The following is a 21,621-nucleotide window of genomic DNA, read 5'->3' as shown; positions in this document are numbered from 1 at the left end:
CAATTTGTGTGTTTCATATAAACAGTTCTACAGCACATGTCATATCATGTTCAGATTAGATGTACTGTATATGAGCTGACTTTGATGTCAGGAAGAGGAGAAGATTGGGGGTTTGCCCTTCCAGCTAGGCCAGATGGCTGTCAGGCAAGTGACTGCTATCTGTGATGGCCTTTGTCATTTGTCAGCATGAAACCGCTGGATATTTTTGCTGAGATATGACGATGTGTTCCAGCCATGATTGTGGCAGCAAACATGGATATTCTGGGTGAGATGACAGGGTAATTTGTAGCTGAAGTGGAACTCAAGTGGTTTTAACAAGATGCTGTGACAAATCAGGTTTTAACAAGACATCATAAACATTTCGCCTGTGAAACACAACCCCTGTTTGAGACAGTGTCGACATTTGTGAGCACAAAACTACTGGATTCTTTTGCCGAGACCTTAAGACATCTTCCAGCCATGACTGTCTCAATATATTGGGAATTTGCAGCCGAAGATCTAGTGTTTATAACGAGATGTTGGGACAATATACAGCTGTGTTTGTGGTGAGAGAATCGGCTAATTGAAGCCAAAACATGATCTTTTCCTAACTATAACCAAGTGGTTCTTGTGCCTAAACCTAAAGAGACCAGAGAATTGTTACAACATAAAACTGTAAATTGAGCATAAAGATTAACAAGCAACATAAAGAAACAAAAGTCAACGTATCAAGACAAGACGTGTCCAGCGGGCATTGCCAACATTTTTTCCGACGACTGGGTTGGCAAAAGAGGGGAATGAGTCGAGTCACAGGGAAGAATTGAGTAAAACAGCCACAATGAGAATGTGAGAGAGGAGGGGAAAAGATGGAGGACAAACAGATGACAGTAGGGACAGGAAATAAAGGCGAGAGAAAAGGTGGTCGGGAGAGAAAGAGGTGAGGAGCAAGGGAGAGGAAGAGCGAGTGCCAGGCAGGCAGCACTGTCCACTGTTGGCTCTCTGCTACACAAGCACTCCCTGGACACTGACAATAATGCCTTCACTTCATAATGCTATCTCTGGCACACAGGCTGCCAGCCAAGCCTACACATTCCTTCCTGTGTGTGTGTGTGTGTGTGCGTGTGTGTGTGACAGAGTGAGACATCATTTGCCATAATCTAAAGCGGACTAAATCCTTGTACACATGTGCATTACAACAAAAACGCTCAAGTAGGATATAAATAAATTCAAATCAAGCAAGTCTATGGATGTGACACACACACACACACACACACACACACACACACACACACAGACAAGATAACTAATTATCAATGGTCTCAATGTACTTAAAATCCCTGCAGGGGTATACTTATCAGATGTAAGAACTGTTTACACAAAATCACATTATGTATACACACACATGCACGTAAAGACATCAAATACACACACCACACACACACACACACACACACACACACACACACACCATATTGCTGGAGCTAAATGGAGACAGGGAGACAACTGTGAGACGGCATGAAAGCTGGCAGGGACATCGGAAACATCATGGAAAAACACAACAACCTCCTCCCACAACTCGACACACACCAACAACAGCAGGGCACCACACCGGTCACAAAGACTGCACGGAGACACAGATTGTTGCCGTTTACCTTTTTGTGCGTCGAAACATGTTGCTAGCAGCCGAGGCTGTGTTGGCAGATGAACATGAGAGCAGCTGAGCCTCTCACACACACACAGAAATAAACACACACACACACACGCTCAGAGGCAGTCAAGAGGCAGCAATTACGCTCCTCGCCGGCATGTCAGCCTCCTCTGGCCAGTTCAACACATGCACACACACTCACCGACGTCTTGCCGTGACTCTGCACACGTGAGTATGCGTGCATGCAGGAGAGAGAGATGAAATGATCAGAAAGATTTGGAAATGTCAGCCATGTCACAGACGGAGGGGAACAAGAGAATTAAAGACAGAGGGAGAGGAAGAGAGCTGGAGAGAGAGGAACAGGCTGCCGAGCATCCCTCTCAGAAGGAGAGAGGATTGTGGGGCTGCTCTCAAGGGTATCGTGCCAAGCCAGGAAGTGTGGAGCGACAGAGCAAGGGGGGGAGGGGGCCAGCGAGCGAGAGAGAGAGAGAGAGAGAGAGAGAGAGAGAGAGAGAGAGAGAGAGAGAGAGAGAGAGAGTGAGAGGGGAAAGAGTAGAAAAAAGGGAAATGGGAGGGAGGTCGATGCAGGTATGTGCTGTATATGAGAGAGAGAGAAACAACGTGTGGTAAAAAGAGAGAGTGGAAAGCCAATCAGAGGTGGAGATGGAGGGAGCAGTGGAGTGAGGACTAATGTGAATGACAGGACAGAGAGGAGGGAGGGAGGGAGGGAGGGAGAGAAGGGCACTGTGAGTTGGTTTTCACACGTTAGACTGTGTTATTCTGTGGGGTCTGGTGGACGTTACAGCTGAGTAATTATCGTATATGTGTTGTGTCACTCTGTGTTTGTGTATTGTTGCTAATGCAGCTCATGACTGTTTTAATTTATTGCATTTCATGTTTCGAATATTCTGCTTCTGTATTAGGTTTGTCACAGTAAACCGGTTTTGACAACAACCGTGATATTTAAATAATGCAAATACACTTACTTAAATAATGTGTGTTTATTTCCGTTCTCGCTTTGTCACAATAGTTGCTGGTGAGGCATCTTTAAAGCTGGTTGCCATAAAATGGAAGGGGGAAGAAGATGCAGCTACGAGCTAGAAACTACCAGTGTGTGGCTACTACTGCCGTGCAAAATTTTATTGGAGGAGATGACAGACTATGGGAGCTTTTTGGATTAAGTACATCTAATATCTCAGACCTCGATGCTATTAAAGGATGAACCAGGCAATATTCAATGTTTTTCTTATCCCAGAAAATACCAAAACCAAGGGTGCATTAGTCTGCTTCTACTGATCTGCACCACTTTAAGCTTTAAAAGAAAGACAAAATACATCCCTGATCACTGTAGTTTAGCAGCAGGACGGTGTCCGCGGGATTAACTCAAAATAATCCACCGTGCCCATGTTCACCATAATAAAGGAACATGTCAACAGTGCAATGGTGTGACCAGTTTCAGTGTTTTAACAGCTTTTTGGGAAAACAATAGAGGCGCGGTGTATAAAGCTACATCAGGCTAAAACTACACAGATAGATTTATTGATTTTTGTCTTTTCATTGGATTGGTTGAAAATAAAAAAACATAAATTATCAGGCTTCTGTTTTAAAAACACATCAATAAACTATACCATTCATTCAGTTCATTTCAGTTCACACAGGCGCCATGCTTTTGTTTTATATACTTTGCAAATGTGTATTAATCTGCCTCTGAAAAGCACTATTTATCCCCTTTTAATTCATATTTGATGGAAGCGAGAGTGCCCAGCTTCCTCATGAAACAAAAAAAAACGAAACCATATATTTTATGGTGTGTTTTTAAAGATTCACATCTCCAGCAGGAACAAATGTGCCTGGAAAGCCACAGACTGTGTAGGAAGTAAGAAAGTATTGACAGATGGACAAACACACTATGGGTTTTGTGGGTTAGAAAAATATGGAATTACATCATCCTCATCCTCTTGAATGCACACAGAGACACACAAAAACACACTTCCACTTTGCTAAGTAAAATGCCATATTGGATGAGCTCTGGCATCATCTGTTTGTCCGAGATATCACAGGAGCTGCTCTGCAATGCCAGGCCAAGAGAGATGTCATTTCTGTGTGTGTGTGTGTGTGTGTGTGTGTGTGTGTGTGTTCCTCCTTTCCTTAGAAATAAATGCACCAAATGTTAAAGTTGACGTGGGGTGACAGTTGCACAGTAGTGCTGAGGGGAGTAATTCAATAATGGATGTCGTCTCTAATGTGGGAGTCTGGATGGATAAAATATACATGGGAGAGGGGAGGAGGAGGAGGAGGAGGAGGAGGAGGGAGAGGAGGAGGGTGGTGGTGATATCACTAAAACACAGTGGGGGGGCACAGACATGGATGGGCTGCATGATATCATATAGAAAACATGTTTGTTCTGTAACGCAGGAGCGTTTTTGTCTGAAGCATTTTTTAACCCCGAAGGACTTATTGTTATATTATATATATATTATATATATATATTATATATTTTGTAGCCTCGTTGTCCTTCAGGTCACTTTAGTCTCATCCTGCTGTAAAAGCCCAGTCATTACGCCTGTAGTCTAAAACTCCAGCTCCACCCACAGGAGGATGTGTGTAGAAAAATCTGACGAGGGAGAGAGGAGGGGGTGGTGCAGGGAGCTGAGAGAGCTGACCGTGAGCCTCCAGCTCCAGTGTCTCCTTCATGTCATGCTGTGACATCTGCCACCCCGCTACACAGGTCAGAGGTCAGGGGCAAAACACAGCCGATGACAGCAGTCACATACACACACACACACACACACACACACACACACACACACAAACAAACAAACGTATGTGGCCTAACCCAGGAAGGTAGTGAATTGTAATTACACACAGTAAAGTATTTCACTGCTGGATCTATACAGTGGAAAGACACACATTTTTTTGAAATTGATGCTATGTCCAGAGTAAAAACAGAATAGGAGCCTTTTTGCTAAAAAGGTAGAAAACCTACAACAACCAGAATGCACTGCACAGGACTAATAAACAATCCAACAGATGGGTGATGTCTTGCGAGTTGGGCAGTTCTAGGCTTTTTGCCATGGATCCAACAATTAAAACCTGGACACAGCCTTGGAGGTGGAGTCCCGTTTTATGAAAGCTGTTCAGTGGCACATGAAGTCAAAGAAGCTGGACTTATGAATAAATTCCACGCTCTATGGACCCCTCCATGTTGTGGGATCTATAGAGCATGCGCACCAGAGACGTCCGCCGTCAGAGCCGGGTAGAAGCCTGGCACTCTTCTGGTTGCTTGAAAGGAGCTTAAAAAAAAAGGAAGGCTCGTTACGTCTCTGAATGACATTGAATGAAGAAACACCTCCAGAAAATGAAAGAACAGACTTCAGTCAGTCAGTTAGCAACTCTCGACTTTACAAGGGAAAGGCTCTTGTTCACAGTGTAATTTCAGTCGGATCAGCACAAATCAGTCGGAGCTGCCCCAGGCTGCTCTCTATCTCAATCCGACTATACTCTTTGTGTCTGTGGATCAGGGCGTACAAAAATAAGCCTAGTACAATCCGACGTTGATATAACATATACAACCAGTTCTTATTCACTATTATTCAGCTGCATGTATCGCCAACACTGTAGTGATTCAAAGCTGGCTGAAATATATCCGGGCATGTATATCCACCGTAGATATAATTGTGTTGTAGCATATTTGGCACCTTTTTGTTCGTTTCTATATATTTTTTAACTGTGAGTTTTTTTTCTTCTCCCGATTATGGGTTATTGTTGTTTGTGCATAGATATACAGCTTGAGAGTAAGCAGTAGTCCATTTAATGATACTGCTACACATTTCTAATTTGCACTTGTTGAGGCTGCTATGTTAATAAGGAGCCAAGGAAGACTAGAAACCACTTTTGCAGAAGCTAATAAAGCTCCAATAAAGAATTAAGATCACTGATCAACACATAGTGACACATGTGGCCAAATGAAGTAAGGCGGTAAATAGTAATCATACAATGATACAGATGCGCGAGCATCATCAGGCTACTGCTGCCTCACAGCACCTCTCCAGAGTAAAAAGCATATAGAATATTAACAACTACACACACACACATACACACACACACACACACAGCAAGTGAATATAAACAAGTACGTGGGAATTAAAGCAATGAATCATATTTACAACATCCTGAAGTGGCAGGACCCTCAGAGCAACAATAACTGTTCACATGATAAAGGGACACGTGAGAGAGTTCTGTGATTCACATTCTGCTTACATGGAGCAAAAGCAGGCCAGCCCGAAAAGTAGAATGAAAGAAAGAAAGACAGAGGTATGTCCCTGGAATACAGTGATTTTGTAAAAATGTCAAGGATTTCAACACTCAGAGCGATGACGGCAAAGTGTGAGCATTTTGTTGGAAATTACAGCCCTTTTCATGTTCAAAGACAGCGTTTTGAGCGGACATAAGACACTTTTCCAAATTCCGCCTGATTTGTGAAGAGCTTTAAGCAGCAGCAGCAGCAGCAGCAGCAGTCAGCTACAGCTTTCCAAGACCAACTTTAAGAGTAGAGGAGAATATTCACACTTTATCCCGGTTAAAACAGTGGATATTGTCAAGAAGAGAAGGGTAATTAAGATGTAGCAAAGGAGAAACTGCCAAGGACAAACGCTCCAAACTAATGTTACTTCAGCCTCTGCGTTAAAAAATATATTTATCTGCATTTTTATAATGGATACAGAGAAAAGAGAGAGGGGTTTGAAGGGCGACAAGCACAGTGAGCAGGCAGTTTAGTTTCAGCACCATGGACAGAGACACTCATATACTACAACTAGACTATATCCGTTTTTTTTTTTTACGCGCCTGTACCACAAATTAAGATGCTTTAATCAGTTTTGTCAAGCCTCTCAGGATCGTTCAGTCTCACTCTTTTCTAAATGGCACAGGGAACGACTCCAGAGGTTTCTAATTCAGTCTCTAAATGTAATCCATCTCTGTGGAGGAGCCGACTGTAGCTCTCTCTCTCTTACAATGTTTAATATCAGTCTTCAACTTTGACGTTCTAAAGGCATCATTTCATTGAGAAGCACCTTGAGAGCTCAGTTGAGGTGTTAGAGCGTCTCTCCCTTAGAGGTTTGCATGCTTATGATTTGCATGTCTTAATCTACAATGCAACACCTTCTAGCACCCGCCCCCGGTTAGCTCGCTGTGGGCTACAACTTTTTGTTTTGTTCTTCACCTACAGTTGTTTTCAGTGTATAAAAGTATGTTGAAACAGCTATTAGGAGTTCTTATTTGCAATGTGCCAGTGAATATACTGACAACTATCACTGTATTACTTCAACACCGAAGAAGATATAAAAACAAGATGATAGTTAGGTCAAGTTCTGGAGACATAAGAACATCTTTTTTTACATGATTTCTCACCAGATTCAAGGACGTTGGACACCAATGTCTCTTTCACATTGACAGTTTCTTTGCTTCACATATTTCCCTTCATAGTTTGAAATCCTCTGATCTGGGCATGCTGACTTGATTTATTTGTTACAATCATTCTTCTCGACTGTTCCTGTTTGTTCGGCCAGGTTGTCTCTGATCTGTTTCTTGTGCTGCTGCTTCGATTTCCCTCCGGGGGATCAATTAAGTTTTATCTTAATTGCCTCAACTGCAGTCTGCAATCTGATAGTCGGGCTTATTTGAATTTATGAAGATGCTTATTGTAGAAGAGATTGATAGATATGGTTTTCTCAGGGCTGATACAGATAACTGATATTTGGAACCAATATACATTTGAAGTAATGAACTTCTTTTTTGCTACATTTTGGGGGCAGAAATTGCTACATAATTGTATGTACTAGCTACTTTGCAGATTCAGTTTTACCAGTGTTGACTGGCTATTACTTGTGACGTGTAATCAATCAGATAGTGTTGTGGACAGGACATTGAGCGAGATCACTGAGTGGTGACTACATACGGAGAAAGGCGGCTCTGTTAGAGCCAAAGAAGCACATGTTTTTTGTCATCTATCGGCAATCACACACACAAAAAAACAGTTCCAATAATCTGATAACTGGCCTCTTCCTTGTTTGGAGGCCCAATTTAAAACAGGAAGTCAATGCATGAATGAGTAAAACTTGTCTGAGACTAAAGAGAATTTTCTAATAATGTTCAAGGAGATTCATTAAGTACATGTCTGGGCTCCCCTCTGGCTCTGTGTCTTGTTGTTCTCCACTTCAAAGAATAGATTCATATTTCAAGTCTGTCCCAAAAGAATGCTCACAAAGCCAAATGTACATTGAAACAGTTTTTTTCTCTGCTGTTTCTTGTGGTCAAACCAAACACAAAGAAATCCCTTTTAAAGCACTTTCATTTGAAGTGGTGAGGGACAAAATCCACAGTCCTCAGCTGTGTTAAAAAAAAAATGCATCCCGAAGTTCAGCAGAAGCTAATATGAGGCTTCGGCAGTAGGAGTTGGACAAAGTGGATATCTTCCAAAGTTGCATTCCTTGTAGTATCAAATGTGTTCTTCGTGTTACTGTCCCTTTCCTGTCGCTCAGTAAGAAAACACCGTCCATGGAAGCACGAAGTGTGAATTTGGCACTGAAAAGGCTTCCGGCTTTGGAAGAAACTCATTTGAGGATTTTTTGTTTTTAACTTGTAATATTAGCTTCAACTAAACTTTAGCAGTCATCTCTGTATAACATGACAGCTGAACAGTTTGTTCACTAACAGTTACAGGATCTCTTTGCAGGAACGATCACAGAGACTCATTTTTTATGTGCATATGGGCTCTTAATTACTGTATTAAGATAAACTTTAATGTGGGTCTATCCTTTAACAAAGCATCAGTCTAACATGTCAGTCATTCACTATCCGCACCGAACATTTGATGGCTTAACTCATGTGAGCTACACGTCATGTACTGCTCTATTCTCCCCTCTCAACCTCGCCGCCTCCCCAGAACCACGCAAGGCACCGAGGTGACAGCACGGCTCTCCTGCTGCTGAACTTTCATTGCACAGCTCAGTGGTGCAACAGATTGGGCCGACAGAGATGCTCTGAGAGTGAAAGGGTTCCCGCAAAGCTGGAACATGCTGTAGCCTGCAGACAAGACACCCGCTGAAAAACACCATCACTTGACCGTGACTTCCTACAACTAAACTGGACAGATTCCAAGTCCGTAAGTTGCTCAACGACCCCCTGGAGCCATGTTTCTTTATATGTGAGTAACAATCCATGATTCTGTCACCCTAAGAGTCCAGACTGTCGTTTAATTATGTAGGTCTATTCTGAACGAATGCTGCAATGATTAATTGGCAAGTCAACTATGAATTTACTCAACTATTTTGATAATTGATTAATCGGTTTGGAGGAATAAAAATTCAAACTTCTCTGAATCCAGTTTCTTAAATGTGAATATTTTCACAATAAACTGATTATCTTTGGGTTGTGGACAAAACAAGACATTTGAGGACAACATCTTGGGATTTGTGAAACACTGATGACATTTTATAGACCATACAACCAATCAGTTAATAAAGAAAAAAACTGACAAAGTATTCAACAATGAAAATTGTCATAGTTGCAGCCCTATTTTGAACTTCATTGTCTATTTCTGTACTACTACATCCATCTTTGGAATATTTTTGGTGAGGAATGCTGCTTGTAGACAATGTGTGATATTGGGCAGAAAAAATAAAATTGACCTCACAAAAATATATATATTCTTACTGGTCTGTGTACGTCTTTCAATCTGATTTGCATAGAGACATGAATTAAAACCAAATCCAAGTTTAATTCTGATTTATAAAGACATAGCACAGTAACGTTCTATATACTTAATGACTGATTTCCAGATAATTAATCATGTCCACACTCTTTCCATCTCTGGAAAACTATTTCAATGAATTTCATAAATCCAATGAGCAGTGGAAACCCTTTAAGTTTAGGACAATAAAAACTCAAACGGACGACACGCAGTCACACGCAGTCCAGCACAGCAAAAACACTCACCTCTACTTTGTTGCAGGGTGCAAACATACAACAACATACAATATACAGTACACCTCCAGATACACTGCATATGAGGGACCAAATAAATATGAACTTACCTGCTACTTTTTCGGGGCAGAGGTAGATCCTTCTGGGGAGAAAAGAGAAAGACAAAAAGGAGAAAGGACGGATTAGTCTGATTAGATGAGCAGGGCTGTGGAGAACAGTGCAATGAACTGTAAGAGGGGATGAAATGTAAATTACCATAATAATTACAGTAATCTCTCATTATAAATGCTGCAAACAACAGTTCAGCTAAAGGCTGACACTTCAAACTAATGAAACTGACTTTCTCATGAAAAACAGGGAATTTAAACATTTACAACTATTCGGCTTTTTGTCATTTTCTAATCAACCTGAAATGTGTTTTATATTCTATAAACTCATAAAATTTCACTCCTGTTGTTCTTATCCTTAAAGCACTGTTGCTTCCTCGTATATAGAACGTGTATGATAATAATGACTTCAAGGACAAACACTGCTCGTGTCTGTTTGTATGCGACATTAACAGATTTCTTGAGTAATAACATGAAATAGCAACACGTTTTCTTTCAAACGCTTGATGCGAGAGTGACCAAACTTTTGAGATTTGAAATGAAACCCAGATTGACAGGCACATATTATTTTACATTTGTTGTCGACAGCATTTATTCTACTGCAAAAAACGGAGTGATTTTCACTAATAACAGAAGAAGGAGACTATACCAGATAGTGTTGACTGTAAAATGTTGTCTTCTTTCATAAATTTAGTGTTAATGGTGAAATCAGTTGAAACAGTGAGTTCAAATAAGTAGAACAAGGAATTTATGATGGAAACTACAGTTTAGGAAAGAATACAGCGTGTTTCAAACTTGACTGTCAAATACTCTCATAATGAAGTTAAAGCAGTGGTGCAGGATGAGATTAATCTACAGCCAGTTTTCTATGTTGATGTCTTAGTGGAAAACAGTTTTGAAAGCCGATCCCTCCTAAGTGCTCAGAGACAGGAACCACCAGGACAAGTGGAGCCAAAGTCAATTTTAAAAAATGTTGCTGCTATATTTATGACAGTGGGACACAACAGCAGGGACCCAGATGTGATTAGGATCTACTGGGATGAATCTGTGTGGTGCTTGTTGCCCATCTATTCCCAATTTGAGCAGCCAAGGTAAGATCAGGTTACCGTCAATATCTATTGTCAGTCTGCGCTGTGCTGCTTATCAGGCTATTTTCTGCTGCCCAGTGGATCTGATAAAAAGATGTTTATCATTGCTTCTTTGCACTCAGGGAAGACCAAACGACACACAGACATGTCCGAGAAATGAAAGGAACCGAAGCGGCAACTCACGCCAGGGTGAGACGTTAAAAACAAACACAAACGTTAGAGGAACATAAGAGGATAAAATATAAAGAGACTGTGATGAGGCTTCCACAAAAAGGATTTCACCCTGTTAGACGAAGGCAGTCCTGAATCTTCTCTCTCTCACACACACGTAGACAGTCCATCTCTTTGTCTTCGTATAAGTAAACAAGCATTACAAAACCCAAACAAAGTCGAACTGATGAAACATGACTTGACAGCTGGAGCTCTCGTCTCCAAACAGTCTCAAAACAAGCTCACTACCCAAACTCACCCGATCTACTTTCCAGCACTGTCAGACGCTCGCACTTGATTTAAATAAAACTATGGGGAGCGAATGAGCATCATAAACCCAACGAGGCTGCAAGGACTCATTGTAACAAGCGAGAACCTGTTTTCCAAAGGCGTGCTGAAGAAATCATAATTATCGCTCACGGGGATTGAACCACTGCAGCAGTTGTTCGGTAATGACATGAATCTAGAAACCTGGCAAATGCTTCTCTCTACAGGCTGGTATATCAAAGGAACGGTTGGATGGTTCTGGAAATATAATCATTGTCTTTCTTTTGTTGAGATAGACACTTCTTGATATTTTGAAATCTCCACAAAAGCACTCCATAAGTGCTCGGACTGGGCGACAAAATCAAATATATCACGATGTTTGACAACTCAAAAATCAACTATCTTCCTCCAGAATTGGCCCAACAAAAAAACATCTCGAGTTTCAGTTCTATTCACCCACGAACAGCGGGTATGCTGCGTGTGGAGGAAGCTTGTCAAATATGTATCCAAACAAAATGAATGTGCATCAAATGACATCGCAACAACCAGACGCACTCACAAGCTTGTACAAAACAACAGAATATGTAGAGTTAAAACACATCATGTGATGGTGACCTGGCAGCATGTCTCAGTTCAGAGGAGAGTGATTACTTTTTTTTCAATGGGAGTGACATCAGCCATCCTAGTGAGCTCTTACTGGGACAGCTAATGAGTTACATCATCTCGGGAGGAAGTGAGCTCGGCCAGGGTGATTCAGAGATAGGCCCAGCAGTCTTATATGTGTGTGTGTGTGTGTGTGCGTGTGTGTGTGTGTGTGTGTGTGTGTGTGTGTGTGTGTGTATGGGGTGATAGGGGTGGCTAATGGATAAAAACCCCACCACCTGCGCCCTCTTACTGTCTCAGTCCGACAGACAGCTACTGTACGTGTTGTTGCCATGTTACTAGTCACTGCAGGGTTTCTCAGAACAATTTCTCCCCTCAGTTCAGTCGACCATGACACCCTGTGAAAGTTCACCGCGGGAGGAAGACTTGAGTCGTATATGTAATGTGGACCTTTCGGGATAGGCAAGGGAAATGTTTAACCGATATTTTCTCAGGGAGTATACTGTTGAGATCATGTCAGCTGCTAACATGAGCAACCTTCAGTGTAATTCAATTCTTAGACATCATGTCAGAATGAAAGGACTGTAGTGCACAAACAGCTGCAAAAAGACTCTCCTTCATTAAAAATATTACATTTATATCTAAATAATTTTACTTTCCTAAAATGTAAAGCAAGCAGTCTTCATTGTAGAAAACTGTCTGATCTCTGACGTGTGCACGACAGACGAGTGAAGCAGGTCTCATCAGTACAGCTAAATTGTAGTATAAACTGTAAGAAAAGCACATGATGTGACACGAGAGTCATAGAACAGCAAACACAGGGCTGGATGATCATTATATGTGATGCTTCACCATTCAAAACCATTTCCTGTCTTCATGATTACATGTTCTTTTGTGTCCTCACACACACACACACACACACACACACACACAATACATATAAAACCACACAACACAAAATCAACACGGCACCATCCAGTTGTTGGAAAATAGGTGGAAATAGTAGAAAGCTGTGATTATGACCCAACCAGCCCAACTACCCCAAACACACAACTTCCATTTCTGCTGTTTTACTGAGGATATGTCACAGTGATGCTAATTTCTAACAAACCTCAACACAAAACAGATTTTGATGCGACATAGCTGAAAACCCCAAAACTAAATCTCAAAGCGGCATTAAATTAGAGGCTTTGGACTTCAAAGGGTGTCTGCACAGACAAACAAACACCTTCTGGGCACATTTAATCCATTATGCACAACCTCCATGCTACAACCACACATCATTCACGTTCTCCTTAGCCGCTATGCTTTTTTTTGCAAATGAAATGGCAGCTTGAAACAGATTAAACAACTATGGGTTGTTTTTTTTCACAACTTTCTTTGTATGACAAGACTAGTGAAGAAAGAGTGTCACACAGCTAGTTCCATGTTTTCTTTTTCTTTTTTTTTCTTTTTCAGTTTATATTTACTCAAGGATGGACCGAAGGCCAACTGGAAAGCGGAGAAAAGAGAAATGTTAATATGCTGCTGCTCTGGGCAGAGTCATGAGGCTTCTGTTGTGTTTCGGCTGCCAAAAGTGACAGCAGATTGGGAGGCAAATGTCACACAGTGCATTCTTCAGTTTAATAGTTTTGAATTCACTGGTCATTACTCTGTCTCATTGATCCACACTCTTGACTTATATTACTTTCTTGTCTCACTGGATCTAGTTTCAAATTTTAACAAGTGCTATTTTTTTTTTTTTTTGCCTTACCTTGTCCATTTTTGTCTGTTTGGGGGAATAAATTGGACTCGAGCTACTACGCTTTACAGCCGTCTGGCATGTTAATTCACGCCCAGTTAAAGTAGTTCAATTATTTGAAGCTATTCCCAAATATATTCTGGCCCAGATCTGTTGCTTTGATGTACTCTTTGCACTCTCGGTACAAAAAACTCTCCTTTCTGAATAATACTGACATCAGAAGGATGTGGTGAGGCAGAACAAAGCGGTGGGCATGGCAGTGAGTGACAGGACTTGGCACAGAGAGCTGGATCTTCTGCAGTGATCACACTCTTATCCCTTGTGCTTAGCATATTGGAAATGGGCACCCTGCCCAGAACAAAATATTGGACAAATTATGCTTGTGTGTGCATGTGTGTGTGTTCGTGCGAGCGAGAGAGAGAGAGAGAGAGAGAGAGTGAGAGAGGCGTACTCCACTCTGGTACTCCTACAACAGAGAGGGGTGAGACACGTCATACTGTCCTGTGTCTGTGTGCGTGAGAGTGCATGACCATATGGGTTATGTGTCAGCGAGCTGCACACACCTACAACTGATCAGGGTGGCGGGATCGTCTTCACTTGAGATGAAGACAACTCATCTTAATGACACACAGACACACACTCTCCTACGGCGGAGTGCAGCCAAATGAAACAGACTGGGTGGTGTCAAAGTCACAATGATTGTAGGTGATCAATTTATTTGTTCTATTTATTGCAAAATGGGGGCTGTTGCAGCAAAGTCCACCATCCTCTGATTGATTTAGATGGTCTAGATGTATGCAGTTAATAACTGAGAGCCAATAATGGCCATGCACTGTACAATCACAAATGAAAATTAGCAAAAATGCCATGTTTGCCTTCTCTGTTAACTGTCCAAAAATAGAAATGAAGAAGAAGAAGCAAGCAAGAAATTCAGGACGAAAACACATCTGCTAAATTAATGTACTGTATCAAAATGTAATTTATTTTTGATGTAATGACGATGACAACCCCTATGCTAAAAGTCATGCCCGCAAAATGATGTACCAGATGTATCATGTGGTGCTGCCAGAGGTGAAAAATGGGGAGACACGTAGTGAAAGGTGTGTGGATGATGGAGGTGACAAAGGTGAAGGAGAACTTAGAGGTGAATAAAAGAGACAGTCATTTTGGAAGTGAGACTTCATGTCTGAAGGGTGAAAGTGAGATGGATCAATCTTGTTAAGCAGTGACTTAAGGCGAGAGACTGTCCACCCCAGAGGGGCGACAGCATCAGTCTTTTTAGCACCTAAATGATGATTGTTGACGTATAAGTGATGCTGTCGAGCTGACAAAGGAGGAAGTCAGGCATCGTTGTTCTACAGCGAGGTTCAACGAAACATCTGACTTTGAAACAGAAGATTGATGTTCATTTTTCCAAACATTTTCCACGATTTAGCTGAAAAAAAAACACACTTAAGGTTTGGGAAACATCTTGGTTTGGGTTCAATTGACTATTTTGTTATTATCATGATTACAAGATAACAACATGTTTCGGGCTCAGACGTGACCTCCTCCTTGATTCATTTGATAGGGATTGGCTGTTTTTTGTTAAATCGCTGATTGAGAAAATTGTGACTGTACTCGATTCTGACATCAATACTGAACAATCTGAATGATACTCAGCCTTAATCATTTTCGGCGTCCCTGACTCATAGATGACTGATAAAGTATCCGTATGAGTCATAAACATGCCATACATGAACACACACAATCCCCTCTCTTCCTCCCTCCCCTGTCTCTGGTGTGAAAGTAGATCAGGGCAGTAAAGGGATCCACATATTGTAATAGCCACTTAAATGGGGTCTACTGTAGCCCACAGCTGCTGCCTGCCTCAGGTCTACGCTGCCCCCCCCTCCTGGCCTCCAGTCCTTTCAGCCCGTCCTGCTGCTGGTGGTTGGTCTTCCTCCCTGAGGGCACACAGGGCTGTTAGGCCACCATTAGTCCTGCTAATGGGCCTGACAACTGCGCCACATCCTCAGCATTTAGACCTCCTCTGTCTGAGATATGGATATCGACCACTTGAATGGAAATGGAGAGTATGGGCAGGGGGTGGGAGTCAATTTGATATGTACATATAGGCATGACTGCGATGCACAAACACACACACATAGATGCTCATTGTAGCCACAATACAGTCAACCGAATAGATGGACTAACATTTAAGTGCACTCAGCACAACTAAAATCAGAAGTTTGATCCACCAGTGAGCTCCTTGTAAGTGAATGTGCCCTTTCATGTGTGTATTTGTGGAGGTGTGTGTGTTTCTGCATTACATTTAAACCTTTATGTTCAAATTGTCTCCTGTCTCCCTGCCAGACTGCCCCTCGTTCTCAATGTTCACTGAAGGCGTTGATATCTGGGTCGATATATTAGCTTCAATTAACTTCTGAGAAAAGACTCCTGAGCTCAGCAGTGCGACTGAAATATCTTCTAATTCAAACACTTCACTTCACCACCTTGTTTCACTTTTCCATTGCCCAAAGCCCAACAGAACCAATGAAATGTTTGAGACTTCTGCCTGATATGAGCAACATGTTTGTGTAAGAACTCAGGAACTCTCCACAGAAGCTTATTAAAAGAGCTGAAAGAACTGAAACAATTAGTTGCTACAGTTGTTCAGCTCTCAGAACTTGTCAAGATTTTTATTTTTATTTTTTTTTACAATTCATAGAATAACAATTAATCAGTCAATCAAAAAATTAACAGTTAAATGCATAACAACAACTTTCAAGTGGTTTTGAAATAGGGCTGGGACGACGTGTCAACGTAGTCGATGTAATCGAAGACATAAATTTGTCTACATGAATAGTTTGCGATGACGCATCGTCCCAAACAACCAAGAGAGTAGGCGAATATCCAGAAGTGGTAGGACCAGTGGAGGCTGAGAATATCAACCCTTCGCTAGCCCCATTGAATGCCCATTCATTTGTGATTTTTTTGAAATCCCATAACTTAACATAACATCTATCCTGTGCTGACATGTAGCTTCTGTATTTTCTACATAAACAGTACAAGGCAATTACAGGCTCAACTACCTCATACGTAACGTTCGGGTCCCGTAAAAAGAATTTTTAGCATGTGCGATTGTAGGGAAGCTAACGCTGACATAATTATGCCCGCGTCTTTCAGTCGCACAGTAGGGAAACAACCGTACTGTCTGGACAAGACGCTAGCATACAATCTGAAGAGAAAGCCGGGGTTTAAGGTATGTTGAGCAAACTTACCAGAACAAAATCAATGGAGTCTATTCTTCCATTTCTTTTAGGTCTATGCAAACAACTATGCTACTAGATTAACTCTTCCCACTCGTCCCACTCCAGTCCAGTGGTGGCGGTTATGCACCAGAACGCTAGTCGCCAACTGCTGTAGACTCCATAGTTTAAAATGGAAGAAAAAGAGTTCAATCAACAACTATGGTGGCGGCATGCAGCAACAGCAGAACGAGCACTGAGGAGCAACAAATAGCAAAAAAAGTAATGTGAAATAATGGGTAACTGAAAAAATAATTGTTAGATCAATCGAAAATTTAATCGTTAGATTAGTTGACTAATCGAAAAAATAATCGCTAGATTGATCGCTTGAAAAATAATCATTTGGGACAGCTCTATTATGAAGTAGTCTCAATTGCCAACAGTGCCAACGGTCATCGACTACTGAGCGCTATACCATCGTGACATTCTGATTTAAAAGACTCTCCACTGGAGAGCACAAAAGAGTATTGTGTCTTCTCAGAGTTTCTGTAAGGTGGGAATTGTTGTGACATGTAGAACTAAAAATGAAAAGAAGTTTGTTGCTGCTCAATGGACTAACGTTACTAATATTCTGTTTTTTTAAAACCAGCTCAGTTGGGCAAACCTCAGATGCTCGGATAAATCGGAGGCAAACGGTGCCGTTGTTACTTCGCTTAGCTTCTTCTGTGTAGCTAGCTGGCTAACAGTGTTTCAAGAGACTGAACACAGCTATGCTACAGACATGTGGTGCAGAGATAAAGACCCTTTGAAGCCTGGCACTGGAATAGATGTCAGTGGTGACAGGAGTGGGAAACGGTGGGAAACAACATATGGTGGAGTGCTGAGGATTTAATGTAAGGGCATTTTGCAGACATTTTGTCCAAAGCGACTTACAGTTATTCATATATACATTCATACACTGATGGCGGTGGCTGCCATGCAAGGTGCCAACCAGCACCAGGAGGAGTTTGGGGCTCAGTATCTTGCCCAAGGACACTTCGAAATGCAGACCAGGGGTGACAAACCAGTGAATTGAGTGATGAATTCAATTGAGTTTCAGTCATTTTACAATATAAGCACACTAGCCAGATCAATATCTGGACACAAGACACAAGGGTGTGGAAAAACTGTCACTTTTGTCCATCAGCTTTCAGATTTGTCTCAAACTGGTTTTGTTAGTCGTCTTTAATTTTCAAACTGAATACACTGGGTTTGAGACTGGTGGAACCTGGATCATCAACTGTCTCTATTTTCTGGCATTTTATAGATAAAATGATGACTCTAGACAATTATTGTTAGTTGGAAATAAGTATAGAGGTCCTGCCTCTCCCTGCACTTTTAACAGGCAACAATTGTCAAAACCCTCAATCTAAATGTCACTGTGACACAGCCGAGGGCAAATCTGTAGCAAACAGTTTGATAATTACAGACCAACAAAGGTAGAGCTGTTGGTAGAGGGAGCAGATAGTCTTGTATTCCTGAAAAATTAAATTGACTTAAGTCATTTATCAGAACATCTTTAATTTAGTGTCTGCTTTAATCCAGCGGGCTGTACAACAGAAGCCCAGCACCTTTAAGAGAGGAAACTCTCTGCTACGCACAACCAGGTGAACATCATTTGTGCAGGAAGTCGTCCAATTTCACTTGTTCACTTTATTTTAGAAAAGATGAGCAATCAATAGAGTATATAACCTTAGCACAATGTGAAGCAGAGTACCTTTGCTGTAAACTAATTCACATGGAAGCAGATGAAGGACTGGCAGACAATGGCCCTGCGTAGAAAGCTTTGCCAGCCTCTCATGATTAATTTCACGCAAGCTCCCAACCACATGCAAGAAAGCTTCGAAGGAAGCTTTTACCGGTGCCTTCTAATGTCTGTTGTAATGTACAAGATAAGTGACGAGTCTACATCACGCAAATGTAACAGAATCATCTACTCAGCCTCTTTAAGTAGCACAGACTCAATGTATGGCCTGTTATTGTAGACTCGTGTACACATCATAGTGAATCTAAAACATTATAAACAGGTCTGTCACCCACTTACTGGTGCTTTTGTATCATTTCATTTGTCCAAAAAAGAGGGTTTTTTTGATTCATTGAGAGTTTCTCATTGTTAGCACATCATGTTGATATTGCAAGATTTGCCAGAACAGACGTACTGTGATAGTTTTCCATGTCAACAACTGCTAAATTAATCCACACGTTCGACTGAAACCTAAAAGTGTGACATGTTTTTGAGGTGTTGAAGATCTCTTTCATACCACACATAGATACATGTTTAGGAGGGTGTGTATATTAAATTAGGTCAAGGTACAACTGATAACATTTGCTATATTTATTTACCTATATTAAGATATGAATTATATAAAGTCTTTAAAGATTTTGTGTGAGCAAGGGTTGAAAAGTGGTGTAGATATGAGGGCTGAGATAAAAAAGAACAACCTTTTAATAGTATTCATCGTATGCGATTAATTAGACAATAGAGAGGTGAAGTCAAGCCCTGTGTGGTCTGTGTCTTGTAGAGCCGGTCCTGTATGTTAGCTAACTCACAGAGCTGACTGACCTTCCTCTGACATAATATATAACTGCAGCTGTCAATACAGACAGATTCACTGTGATTTTTAACATTTCTTCAATACTTTTTCTGTGAGGTGTTGGCCACAGTGTGGTTCACTATGTGAACAAAACTAAATGATATTTTAGTAACTTTAGGACAAACAGTGACTTTCTTGACTTGTATGTTCATGTTTTAAATAGACAGTCTCTCCACAATGACTGTGTACCATAAAATAAGGCAAATAAGACAAAGTGATCGATGTTTGCTAACCTGTCCTGTCCATCAAACCTGTTACATTCTGATTCCGCAGTATATGCTGATCACATCTATTATCTAATGAACAATAACAGTTCCTGTGCATGTTGTCTGCTGTTTGTCTAAGTTTACAGTGTAATGCACCCGTTAGGTTCACATTTTGTCATAATTTCCAGTCAGCTGGAGGTGCTAATTTGGTAGTTAAGGTAAAACATTTCTCACAAATAATACTGGGGACAAATCTGTTAATTTCAAAAACGTGGTGGAGGAGTGTCCGGGGTGTAAAATATATCTAAAAAGACACGTGTCTGTGGGTTCTTATTAGATATCGCTTGACAAAGTGTTAAACCTTCGTCAAGTGTGCAGTTTTAATGAGATCGTGTGATTAAAAAGTTCTCACCTGCAGCCTCCGTCTTCGGATGATCCCAGAATCATCCATGGCGCGTGTGCGCGGGTTCACACCTGTCGGAGGGTCTCGTGGCTCCTGTGGTTTCCAGGTGACGGGAGGAGGGGGAGGAGGAGTAGGGGGGGCCGAGCGAACGAGCCCCGCTCTCGCGTGACTTTCAGCGAGCCAGCACCGCTTGTGGATTCACGACTGAACAGCAATGCCCGCCGGAGACGCTTCTAACATCGTCCAGCAGCTGACGGCGGCTAATGTTTAACACGATCATATACGATACGAAACAGGAAACGCTGAGAGGCGAGCGGTGTCCTATCTCAAACGTAAACTACTCTCATCAAATGTGACAAAAGTGTTGGAAAAGTGCAGCTCCTGTGCTTCGACCCCAGACAGCCAGCATCCCCAGACTGGCAGGGACTCCTGACTGGGCTGCTCTTTGCTGGGATCTGCTGAATAAGCGAGCGGCTGCGCGGTGGGATCAACTGGAGTCCAGCTGAGAGGCGGAGAGGAAGATGAAACCCCCCGACCAGCCCAGACGGTTATCACACCACAGATTAGATAAACAACACAAGTTTGCACACATCCTCAAAAACAACCCCCCCCCCCCCTTATGAACTACAAGCACCAGGAGCAGCTGAAGTCAATCAGATCGGCTGCTGTCATCCTCCCTAAAAAAAAAAGAAAAGAAAAAAAGATGCATCTATCGTCCTGTCTCTGCTGCGATCCGCTACATGTCACAGCAGTCCACGTTCAAACAGTCCGCGTACTGAGAAGGCACCGGTGCATTCACGTACACCGAGTTGACTGCATGCATATTGGCTGCACAACTACAAATATGGATTACACGACACGTCCAGGAGCTGTCACAGCTTCTGTGCATGTCATTAAAAAAAATGGGGGGGAGAAGAAAAAAAGCGAGGCGAGATGAATGAGAATCTGGAGCCACAGATACGTCCGGTCATCTGCTGAGGAGACACATCGGCAGTGAAAAGCAGGTTGATCACTTCACGTTTCGTCCTCCTGAAGGCAGATCTGTCCGTGTTTCTCTCTCTGTCGCTCTCACGTACGAGGTGTGTTCACGCTCATCTTCTCTGCTGTACCGTTGCTTTTCTCAAAAAAAAAATAAATTATGTGTGGTTGCTACACAGCCTCCATCCTCAGCTCCTACCACCCACTTCCTACTACCAAGCGACGTTTAACCCTTCGGCGACCAGAAGCTTGGTCTGCAAGCTATATCAGCCTGGAGAGTGGGCTTTATACACAAGGGAAGTGTATCTGACATAATTCAGCTTTACATACATTTCAAAGCATAAAAAAAAATAATAATAACAAGTAGGATTGTACAAAATGCCAAAAAGTTTGATCATTGTACCTCAGCTTATTAGCGTTATTTACATAATGTTCAATAATAGTTCATTAAGCATTCCTTCAACCAAAAGGATGTAATTCCTTGAAAGGAGCCCTATGTAAGAATTGATCACCTGTCAAATTCAAAATTAAAACAAATGTCACCA

The 21,621-nt window shown here is 41.7% G+C and overlaps 1 protein-coding gene across 3 annotated transcripts in view; it reads right to left on the bottom strand.

Annotated features, from left to right (window-relative positions):
• Nucleotides 1–21,307, bottom strand: part of mast1a (microtubule associated serine/threonine kinase 1a) — a 77,799-nt gene extending 56,492 nt beyond the window's left edge. Inside the window, exons 1-2 of one of the 3 annotated variants that reach the window (XM_030416841.1) lie at nt 20,108–21,307; nt 9,721–9,752 (exon numbers count right to left, since the gene is read on the bottom strand). In XM_030416841.1, coding sequence (XP_030272701.1) covers nt 9,721–9,752; nt 20,108–20,146 — 71 coding nt within the window. In that variant the 5' untranslated portion in view covers nt 20,147–21,307. Of the gene's footprint in view, nt 1–1,631; nt 2,335–9,720; nt 9,753–20,107 lie in introns of those variants that run through there. The other 2 variants (XM_030416852.1, XM_030416861.1) reach the window with 2 other exon arrangements.
• Between the last annotated feature and the right edge of the window lie 314 nt (nt 21,308–21,621).

Source organism: Sparus aurata, chromosome 1 (genome assembly GCF_900880675.1).
Source record: "Sparus aurata chromosome 1, fSpaAur1.1, whole genome shotgun sequence".
Lineage (NCBI taxonomy): Eukaryota > Metazoa > Chordata > Actinopteri > Spariformes > Sparidae > Sparus > Sparus aurata.
The sequence above is the reverse complement of the archived record's forward strand: the minus strand, read 5'-3'. Positions and strand labels throughout refer to the sequence as shown.